General features: G+C 37.1%; 1 protein-coding gene across 1 annotated transcript in view; it reads right to left on the bottom strand.

The window, feature by feature from the left end:
- LOC107684619 (E3 ubiquitin-protein ligase TRIP12-like) overlaps positions 1–11883 on the bottom strand; it is a 46995-nt gene that overhangs the window by 28350 nt on the left and 6762 nt on the right. The window contains 1 exon segment of the mRNA XM_016480917.1: positions 1028–1133. Within this exon segment, the coding sequence (XP_016336403.1) occupies positions 1028–1133 (106 nt within the window).

Here is an 11883-nt window from a genome sequence, read left to right as displayed (position 1 = left end):
TAGGAAAACAAAGTTCTTTATGAACCGCAGGATTGCATTTAATAAAGATTTAAATGCAAAAGGAAAAGCAGTAGAGCTGACTATTTCTATGGTAAGTTTGTGATAACGTAAGAAAAGTAGTTTAAATGTTTTGCCACTTGCTTGAGCAACTTAATATATAAATCTAGAATTAAATGCAAAAGTAAAAAGCATTGAATGATGTGTTGCTCATATTTATTGTGTTTAAACATGTCTGTGAAAGATTGTATTACTGTACTGTGTAAAAAAAGAATTGCAATGCTGAAAAAGCATTTTCAGTGACAATGTTTGGATTTGAAATCAAAATGTTATAATTATAATGTTGGAATAAATGTTGTGTTTGTGGTAAACAGCCACTGATCAGTAGCGGACTCCTGTGTGAAAGCTGCTTCCCCTCTCACAAGTCACCTAAGAGGGGAATTTCCCCAATTTTCAAAAATGAAATTCAGGCCCTGAATAAATCCTGATTGAAGCATCACTATAAATAGTTATAAATTATAAAAAGAAGGCTTTAAAAAGATCGGTATCGGTGATCGGTATCGGCAGATACTGCTTTCTGTGATTGGCGATCGGTGATCGGCCTCAAAAATCCTGATCGGAGCACCCCTAGGTAGCGCCATTTTTTATTTTTGACAGAAGAAAAAAAAAAAAGTGTTCAATGGATAACACATCTTTCAACAAACAATCCCCTCGCACAAGCATTTGTCAATGTGAGAATCTATTGTTGTTGCCATTCTTGTTCTGTCATCTCAGTTTCTTTTCTAACTGTGAAACAACAGCCTGAGCCAGTGTTGCCAACTTATGGACAAACTAATTAGTAAAAAAAATTCAATGCACACGAGTGATTTGCAGGCTACGCACATACAGTTCGTGCATACTGTGTTGATGATGAAACTCACATCATGCACACTGTGCACATACACACACAGCCTAAACATGTATTGTTTAGCTTGTGCATGTTCTAGATCAGTAGGCTGTTCTGGGATTGAAGAGGCTGGCGGTTCAGTACCTGGTGCTGGCGCAAGAGCCCGTGGTCTTCTGACGTGTGCTCCTCCGACAGCTGGGGAGCTCTGCTGGGGGAGACTCACTACGCTTCTTAGTAGACTTCCTCAAACCTAGAAAGAGAAACGTAGAGCATTACACTCAGAATAATCGTAACGAAGGGAAAAGAGAGAGAGAGTTAAAGGACAGCAAGCCTAAATTAGAAGCCAGTCACTGAGAGAGGATCACAGGAGAACAGCGCGTTTTAATCAATCACAAAGAGAACAGTATGCTATTTCTCAGCAGGCTACAATGATACATTAGAAAGAACAGAATTAAACCTTTAGTTTTTTACTTCAGACTTCTGAAGTAGGATGCTGTACTTTTGAGGGTTTGTGTCAGATTATTATTACTTTTTATTTGCATTTTCAACGTGTAAATTCACCCAAATAATCAGTTTATAATTGGTATGAAAGGGGTGGTGTAGATCTTGAATAATATGATCAACAGGCAAAAACTGAGCATATAAACACTCAAATCTGACCATTTTCTTAAACAGATAAAAAAAAAAAAAAAAACTAAATTGTTTACATGCAAAGGGACGTGATGCATTTGTTACAAATGTTTTACATCATACAAACATCTGTATGTTTATTTATCTATCACATCTTACAAAGCAGTCAGTGGAGAAGCCTAAATATTTACTACATTTTTGTTTGACTTTATTAGAGATCAGCTGATTACCAATAATAATAATAATAACTAGGTTGGACTGCACGGGCAAATAACCAACTAATCAACCGACAGTTTAATCAAAATAAAATATGCCGGTCACACACACCGGACGATAAGCACAGCACAGCTAGGACAACTCACTGGTATCACACAACGAACACATTGTGTTCAATTAAAGTGCCGGTCCAAAAAAAGTTTATTTCATCACCTAACAGGCAAAGGTTCACTTTAAGAAAGAAGAAAAAAAAAAAAAAGTGTCGTAAATGAGTTTGAAGTTCTACATTTCTGATTTATGTGTCTGTTGGCTGCATGAACATATCAGTTTGTTTGCTCACATCACTAGCTTTAAATATATAACTTTACTGGCCAATGAATGCATAAAAGTGACCAGCTGGACATAAATTAATACAACTAGATGGCAACAATCGTGACATTAAACAATCGAATTTGCGTGTATTTTTGTTAAATTGTTTTAACCGCTTGGGGTCCTACTTATGTTAGCATCCTCTCAGACATGATGCCAAACATGCTGCTGTTCTTTTTCAACTAATGCAGAATCTAGTTAACAAATTCAAGTAATATGAAAACATGCACTGTACTATACTGTATACATCATTTCGTTGTCTGTTTTAAATCAGCATCTGAAGTGTCCCTCTCTGTGCAGCGCTCGCGTGTCAAAACAAACAGCACGAGGCTTCAGTGATTTGGCCTCTAGAGGCCACTCTCGTACGGTATGACAGTAATGATAGCGGACCCTTCTCAGCCACACCAGCAATGGATGCAACCAGGAAAACCTATCTGTATGGATTTTTGCTGATAACCGATTGTACCAGCAACTGGTTATCGGTGCCAATTAATCGGCAAATCAATCCATTTGTCGACCTCTAATCTATATTGAAATGTTGTAGATCAAGTGACATTATCGTAGCGACTGTGCTCTGCATATGCATTGAGGTTTCGTTTGAAATACATGAAATGCACATGTAAACTAATATGTGAAACAGACTGCAATATTTAGGATTCATTTAAACATTTTATTGAATGTGAAATCAGACTGGAGTCATTCGGTTTAAAAACTAACAAAACTAATGTAAATGTAGCCAATGAGAAAAAACCCCCACTGTTTATCACACATCTTGTGCAAATGAGATTTAAGAGCAAAAAGAAAAAAAGAAAATTAGATTAAAAGCCATTAAAATTTGGGTCTGTTCCTCACACAAAACTATCGTAGTCATCCAGACCTGATTTGGTAGCACTGGGGGAGTCACAATATTACTACTGTATTTCACAAATATAATATCAAATATTTTGTGTAAACAGCAACTATTTACCTTAAACATATAAAAAAATTATGAATTAACAAAAAAAATAAAAAATAAAAAGTCTGCATTAAGACTGAAGTAGAAACAAACCAAAATCATCTAACAGACAACAGAAGTTACAAAGAAATGTCAAGAGACAAAAATGATGTACAGGACAAACAAAGTGAAAACAAAGGGAATAATAGCACTGTAAAGCATTAACCCATCATCTAGCTCTGACCTTTGGCCACTGCTCACAACAAGCACATTACTCCATACAGAACACGTGTTAAGACAGTTTCCACAGAAACCAGCACATTCTGCATGTCATCTCATTAGCACTGTGTGTAAATTAAGTCACACCGTACATTCTACACTTAAAGGTACAATATCACAATATGTACAGTAAGTTTTCGCCACTAGAGGTCGCATTTTCAAAACAATAACAAAGGTGAAGTTTGATGACGCTATGAAGGAGGATGTTCACGAATGAGGTAATGAATTAATTTTTTTATTACCTGTACCTTCCATAGTTATTCAAACTGCGAATAAATTATACAGAGAATGCAAGCAAAGAACATTTACACTGTCAAAGAACATTATGACTGACTTAAGTCTAGTGCGAGTTTAAGCACTCTCAAAAAACTCCCCTTATAATCAGTAAAGCTGAATATACACGGTTTTATGAATGAATCTCTTACATCATACGTACATCTGTAGCTCAACAGACTCGTGTGTGATTGGTTGTAATGCGCAACACTGTAAAAACTTATTAAAAATCATGGCGCAACACTGAGCAGATCTAAATTTAATGCTGCGGTCAACACTTTTCATTTCATTTGCGACAGCCGTAATGGATTTAGTTTAACTGGACAGCAGCCTTTATGTCTGTGTTGCCATAGTTTCTACAAGCGGAAACTGAGGATATGCGGATATTACATCATTGATCGGCGACAATGACCAGGGACGAGTCATTATTTAAAACTGGAATTTCTCTGGATTTACAAATCCTTGGGAACTTTTGGAATAACAAATACACAACTGCATAAAATATATAACACTGTGCAAGTAGTTTTTGGATATTTTATTACGAAAATCTTACATATTGTACCTTAAATTGAATGCATGCTTGCTGAATAAAAGCATTCATTTCTCAAAAAAATCTTCTGAATGGTACTGTGTATGATCTACATATTTTGATGATTTAACTATGTTTAATATCAATTTTGTGAGTAAACGGCCATTATTCTTAGCACTAATTTAATTATTTGCAGCATGTGACCCGCCTGACTCTGACGATCACAGGCCAGCAGCTCCAGAGGCTCATGGGACACCTGCTCGCTCTTGAAGCTCCTGGCTTTGGGTCTCGGAGCCTGCGAGAGAAGCAGATGAGATGCTGTAAGGTGGAGGATCACACATCACGAGCGCGTGAGGAAGAGGAAGCGGAGTACCTGATAGGATACGAGATAACAGAGAGCGGCCAGATCCAGCACAGCCCTCCACTGCTGCGCCCCTTCCTGTGCCCTCTTCAGCAGCAGCGTCCCAGAGTACAGGTACAGGTGCGCCCTCATCTCCGTGAACACCTCCGCCAGCTCGTCCGCCGTGTTTGTGGCTGTGTTCTTCAGAGCCTGCATCGCACAGTCAAAACTGCACCGCAACAAAGACAGCAACGACAACACTAACTGATTATTGATTGAAAACTGATTATTGCTGTGACCGATTCATAATAAAAGGGTCATGAACTGCCTTTGTTTTTTATTTTGTACTGTTCTCTGAGGTCCACTTATAATGTTATCAAGATTTTTACATCAAAAACAGCATCATTTAGAAGTAATAAGATATTTTCTTTGCTGTTGTTAACCCCCCTCATCAGAACGCTCTGTTTGAATAGCTGTGGAGGATTGTAGACCCATGATTGGCTAATAGTTGTGTGTGTTTGACAGCCTGCATCTTTCACAGATGGACGCTGATGTGATTTAGGTCAAAAGTGCATAAATAACTCCATCCACATCAAACGATCTGTTTACCAGACAAAGCAATAGTGATCACGTAATGAAAACAGGTACTCACACTTGTGTTGTGTCAGATCCAATATAGTCGCACAGCATCGTCTTTTAGCTTCAATCTTTCTGCATCGAATTGTGCCTTGTTTGTAAACGAATCGGCAGTAAAATGAAGAGAACAAAAAGGACCGAGTTCTTACTGACACGGTCTGGAACTTCATTAAAAATCAACTTCATTCACTCTAGGGCTGCAGCTATCGATTATTTTAGTAATCGAGTATTCTGCCGATTATTCCATCGATTAATCGAGTAATCGGATAAGAAGTCATTTTTCTTTATTAAAGAGCAATACTAAATATACAAGAGATAATAAGATTAACTCTTAGAGTAAACAACTAATTTGATTTCTTTTTAGAAAAATTAAAAAATATTTTGCTGAAATTGCATACATTAATAACCGTGAAAACTAAACCCATTTAATGTATTTAATTGCCAAATTGCATTAAAAATGCAAATACAAATATATCAATAAAAAAAATTAATAAATAAATAAAAATACAAAAATTTATTTCACATTACTTTAAAAAAGGTAAACAGTACAAACTAAAACTAAGGCATAAATCAAAATAATAGTAATAAAAATAATAATAATACCTAAACATTGCATTTATGTCGTGCAACTTAACTTTCAAGTTTCAGCCTAAATAAAGCTCAAGCAAAACATAATCCTTTACTTTTCTTGGAAGGCTTTATGGCTTTTGTGAGAGGCAAAACTCAGTGGACAGGAAGGTAACTTGGAACAAGAACAAGAGACCATACACAATTTTTAAACGCATTTTTCTGCAATGTGAAATTAGAGTTATTTGGAGAATAAACCCTCTTAAATGTCCCTATACGTACTGGTGTGTGTGTGTGTGTGTAAGTAAAACTTGTTTTTGATATTCTTCATATTCTGTGTGCTGGTCAGTTCACAACAGTGTTAGAAATTAATCTGTTCCAATGAGTTTAAATTGATTTTTACATTTTATGGGCATTTTTACTAGGGATGCACCGATACCACTTTTTCCAGTATTCGCCCGATACCGATACTTTTATTTTTGGTACTTGCCGATACCGAGTACCGATACCAATATCCTAAAGTTTTTGATATTCTTCATATTGTGTGGTCGGTTCACAGCAGTGATATAAATTAATCTTTTCCAATAAGTTTAAATTTATTTTTACCTTTTATGGGCATTTACCTTTATAAAGCCATTTTTTCTAAAAGTGTGTATCATCTTTTGAGTCAAATTCTTACATTTAATCAGTCAATTAGAATAAAAGACATTTGGGCTGTTACCAAACAAATGATATCAGTATCAAAATTGCTGCATGGGATGAATTTCCCACACAGAGGGACATGAATACATTTAACCTGCAGTTACAAACGCATAAATAATATTTTGTTATTTTAAACATAAAACATTGAATACTGATATTTAAAATTATTTTAAAAACGAAAAAAAAAAAAAACGCCAGCAGGTGGCAACAAGTCACTGTTAAGAAGTGATTAATTGTGATTGAACTGAATCATTTAAACGGTTGATTCATTCAGGAACGGGACATTATAACTAGCCACCATATTGATTTACGGTCTTAAATATGTCCAGCGCTTTTTATTTTTAAAGTCTGGTCCCTGTTTTTATACAGTCTATGGTCTAGTACAGCTTTTATCGGGTTGTGCGTCAGTAATAATGGTCCGTGGGGAAACATGGTGTTCCGTGTGTAGTTACAGTAAATGGACTAAACGAAGCCTCGAGGCAGATGATTTTTTTTATTCGAGTTACTCGAGGTATTTGAGGAATTGTTTCAGCCCTATATTGTACCTTTAACGACATCATCACCTCCTCATCAGCCTTGTAGAAAATAATCAGTAAGAGATATGCTCTCTTTCTGACTAAGCCCGAAACATATGCCCAGTTCCAAAGCCTAGTGTGTGGCCTATATAAGTACAGGGATCAACGCTAAGGATTTTTTCTACTGGCCCGGTCGGGCCAGTGGTTCAAATTTTTACTTGCCCTGCCAAAATTTTCACTGGCCCTGCCACAAAAAATAAAATAGTTGCTGTTATCATTGTTTTTGATCTGTTATTTTGTTTTCTAATAAATAAGCTTATATGACACCAATATTTTAGATAGCACAATTAAATATAGGCCTATAGCACAAAAATAGACATGAAATGATGCTTTAGGTTTTTATGTTTGTAGATGTTCAGGTACAGAAATTGAAAAATCACATAAAATAACATTTGCATATTCTTCACTCCGTGTTGCACCTTGATTTTTCATAGCCATTTGAAAGAGGCAACCACTGCATTTTAATAATGAATTGAAAAAAAGTGCAATATTTGATTTATATTAGACTGTATCATTTCAAAATCTGAAGCAAAAACAGAATAACCTGACTTTGGCTTTGTGAAATTATGCTACATAAAACGTCTGTATGAAACAGAAACAGCAGGTGGGCTGAATTAAGACGCAGATTCACTCTCTGACAGCAGGTGGCGCTCAACAGTAATACAGCATTTCCTTGGTTACCGCTGTAAACACAGCAGCGCTGCAGTATTAACACTAATTTAAATGCATCATACAGAGACAAAATTAAAAGAAAATGCCATTTCTGAATACAGTCAGTTCCGTTCCCCTCAGAAACACATTCATATAAAATTCAATGTTTGGATTTTCTTCCTATATTTCGCGCATCGTGAACAGTGATCTTGTTCTGCCTGCTACAGTATTTTCTCCTCTTTGTGTCCGTTTTCAGCATCTCTGGCCTCTGTTGACGGCCGTTTACAGAATAATTATAACAATAGCATAATATTTCCACACAAATGGCCATTGGGAAAATGATTGCAGTGCAGTTTGTTTGCAAGAACGGAACAGAAGATAGTCTGAAATAAAACAAAAACTGTCCGGTAGATCGGTGCATCTGTACTCCAGTGTATAAATTAAATATAGATTAATAATTGTTAAAGCTACAAAGTTACTTGCCAAGGGGGGTATTTTGACATACTTTTGTATGTATTTGCCCGTTCAGGCGGCTCGCGACTGTCTGTGCGTGGCTTCAGTCTCAGTACTGAAAGGAGTTGTCTTTTGCACCCAAATGCTTTTTAATCGCTTGAATTTTTAAATTAACAAGTCTTAAAAACACATGCAAATGATAAAATGTCGTGACGACGCTGCAGTGGCCCGATCGGGCAAGTGAAAAATCCATCTACTGTCTCGAACGTCTTTCACACTGGCCCCGGGCCATCGGGCAGTCCTTATTGTCGAGCCCTGTAAGTAGCATCTTAAAGTTATCATTCTGACATACTTCCTATTGACCAAATTTTAAAAACACCTTTAAACCAAGATAAATGTTTGGCGCAACAATTTTGAGTGAAGAACATTTTAATTTACATAAACAGCTGTTAATGCGTCTGTTCACGTCGGTCTGAACATTCTCGTGCTGTTAATGCGACAATTTTTTACAGAGAGGTGGTCTAATCTCTTCTCCATCACACTGCGAAGAAAACTGGCCAACCAATAAAATTAGTGTGTTCACATGCTCAGAGCTGCTGCTCAAACTACAACCTACTGGTGCTCACTATTTTGCTAAGCAATAGTGTATAGCAGAGGAAGAATTCAGAATTGGCTCTCGTCTCGGCACTCTTGCAGTTGGTGTCATTTAATAAACACCATAACGAACACAAAAATCTGAATGGCTGATTGAAGATACGTAAATACTGTTTGACTTCCTTTTATCTCCATGACAAGTGGGTGTCAGAAACCGAAAGTTGTGCAAAAATTTGTTTACCAGTGTAAATTGTATTTCTGCTTTTCTATAAGCGCCACCTACTGACAGAAAGTGAATCTGGCTTTACATTCAACCAGTTTGACTTTTTTTTGTTTATCGTAAATGTATTTAATTTATTCAACACTTAAAACCATTTTATATTATTTGTCTTAGAGCACTGATTCAAGGAAGGTGCCCAGCTTTGCTCCTGACAAGCTAATTGTTATCTTAAAACAGCTCAAAAAAAACAAAAAAACAATACATAACTGACCAAATCAGCCACAGCTGTTATAAAAAAACACTAACATATCTTGAATTCTATATTTACAGGCACCATTAAAAATGTTAAACTTTGCTTAGCTACCATAAACAACCCAGAGTTACACCAGACACGAGTGGTACGGTACATCAAAACTACATTGCTTACTACACTTGAAGTGCCCATCTGATAAACAGTATACCGTCACAGTACCCAGCCCTACTGAATATAGAAAGAAAGAGAAGGGAAAATGAAAGAACCTTTAAAAAGACCTCTGACAGCACTTTCCCTGTAAAGCCAGATGAATCACTCATGCCTTCAACAGCTCCTGTCTGGTGGTCAAACCCTGACACTGAGGGTATATTCTGGGCAATGCACTGCCCCCTGCCCATTGGCAGAATGCCCTCCCATAACTCTTTATATCAGAAACAGTCCTTCCATAATCAACCCAGCCTGACCTATATCTACACATGATGACCTATCGTACTCGAGATAAACACCTCCAACAGGCCTTCACAGAACACTTTACAGCAACCCTTAGTGGAAAAATCAGGAACAAGACAAAACATCCAAACAACACCACTGACGTGATTCTAAACATCCAACCAATAGCACTCATAAGCCTAAATACCCACACATGCCAGCGTTCTGACCCACCTCTGGGCATTCTGATACTCCAAAGCTCTGCTAGGCTAATCTGCACAGCAAACTAACTACACCAAAAGCCCTTCCTACCTCAGCATACATCCAGCCGCGACTCTTGTCCATACAATACTGTAAGGCAGCAGAAGGCTGGTATTTTTAGACCAGTACACTGGCACTGAACTGGACTGAAACCTGAGCCAGCTCCCCCTGCCATGACCAGAGCCAAAACCCCATCCGCTATTACTGGGGCTAGAAATGATCACAATTACAATGATCACGCCTTTACTGAAGGCACCGATTTGTGGAGGCAGCCCTGCTAAGGGTATTAGCTCTCAGGTTAAGGATCAGCTGAAATGTTTATAGTAAAAATACCTGCAATTTACCAAGCCTGAGATGTTCAATTTCATGAAACCTGTCAAGAGCACACCCAAGCTAAATTTCACCCTAAAATTAAAAGAAAACAAAAATGTCCACATATACATATTTATGCTTGTAATACACGTTTATAAAGAATTTATACATCTGCATTATTTTACGCCAATGTTAATTTGGAAAAAATGATTTTTTTTATTACAAATTTGGTGTGAAAATATTTTCAATTCTGATTAAAGTAACCCCCTTAAAGGGTTAGTTCACCCAAAAATGAAAATTAGCCCATAAATTACTCACCCTCAAGTCATTCTAGGTGTATATGACTTTCTTCTTTCAGACGAATCCAGTCGGAGTTATATAAAAAATTGTCTTTGATCTTTCAAGCTGTTTAATGCCACTCAGCAGGTGTTGCATGCATCAGTCCAAAAGAAGTTAAATAAAAAGCGATGTGTATCATTATACTGGATCCGTGCAGTCGGATTTAAAGGGACAGCAGCCTATAAATACGTGCTGCTGAATATGTCACTAATGTTAATCAAACAACAAAACAGCTATAACAAAGATTAATCTAAATTGAATTAATACAGTGAACACTATGCAGTGTTATTTTACACTTAATTATTAAATTTCTGTACCTGAATACTACTGTTTATATTATCTATGCTTGTAAATTGTGTATTTCTTTTTTTTCTTACTGACTGTTCACTTGCCTTTAATCATGTTTGAACTTTCTCAGACTATAGTTTTTGCTGTGAATTTATATGTTACATTTGCATATAGCACAGGAACTGAAGATCGGATTTATATTGGTTTTGCGGAGACACATTTATATGGCCAAGTATAAATGGAACCGTTTTGACAAATCAGATAGCTATCCGATCAGAGAAAACGCATGAAGTGACCAGGTGTAAGTTGGCCCTATGACTGCCTAGGGCTGGGCGGTATATCAAGTTTGTACGATATATCGATATTTTCTTTATAAGCGATTCGATATGAGGCAATACCGTTTATATCGATATACAGTAGTTTGATACGAGCACATCTGAAAATATAGCGGAGGACACAGACTGAGCTACTGCGGGGGAAAGTGCATAATCCAATTTGTTCTAAACATGTGACAAGCTTCATATTAAGGCCTTTAAAAACTGGTAAGACAAGTTTATGGTTTCGTTTCGCATATTAGTTTAAGCGGCTCGGCCCGTCACTACAGCTGACAGAGACACTAGGCTACTCGCACTGTTTAATGTGTTGAGATGTGCTGTCTTCCTGAATGCATAACTTACATTTCACAGGTATATTCTCCATCTGTAAATGTTAGAAAGCCATGGAAATATTTCAATTTTTCTGTCAGAAGTGAATGAGCTAAACTTCACAGACGTCCGTGAACGAGCGCCGCCGCGCGCATGCGCACCAAACAGACCGAGCTCAATTAAGTAGGAGCACAATCCAGTTCTGGATTTGAGAAAACCTGTTCTTTGTAATCGTCATTGAAACTCTGTAAACTTTATTTTTGTCCATCTGTGTTTTCAATGCATTCATTTGTTGGATCTTTTGCACAGATGAGCCACCGGTGCACACTACTGTATGTCCCGTCTCTCCCTCTATGAACGTACGCAATAATAAAAAAAAAACAATCTAAAATGTAAGGGTCCTCCGATCAGGGTTTTTGAGGCTGATCACCGATCACAGAAAGCAGTATCTGCCGATACCGATCACCGATACCGATCTTTTTAAAGCCTTCTTTTTATCATTTATA

The sequence above is a fragment of the Sinocyclocheilus anshuiensis genome, unplaced genomic scaffold (genome assembly GCF_001515605.1).
Source record: "Sinocyclocheilus anshuiensis isolate Anshui unplaced genomic scaffold, SAMN03320099.WGS_v1.1 scaffold41, whole genome shotgun sequence".
NCBI classification, from domain to species: Eukaryota; Metazoa; Chordata; class Actinopteri; order Cypriniformes; family Cyprinidae; genus Sinocyclocheilus; species Sinocyclocheilus anshuiensis.
The sequence above is the reverse complement of the archived record's forward strand: the minus strand, read 5'-3'. Positions and strand labels throughout refer to the sequence as shown.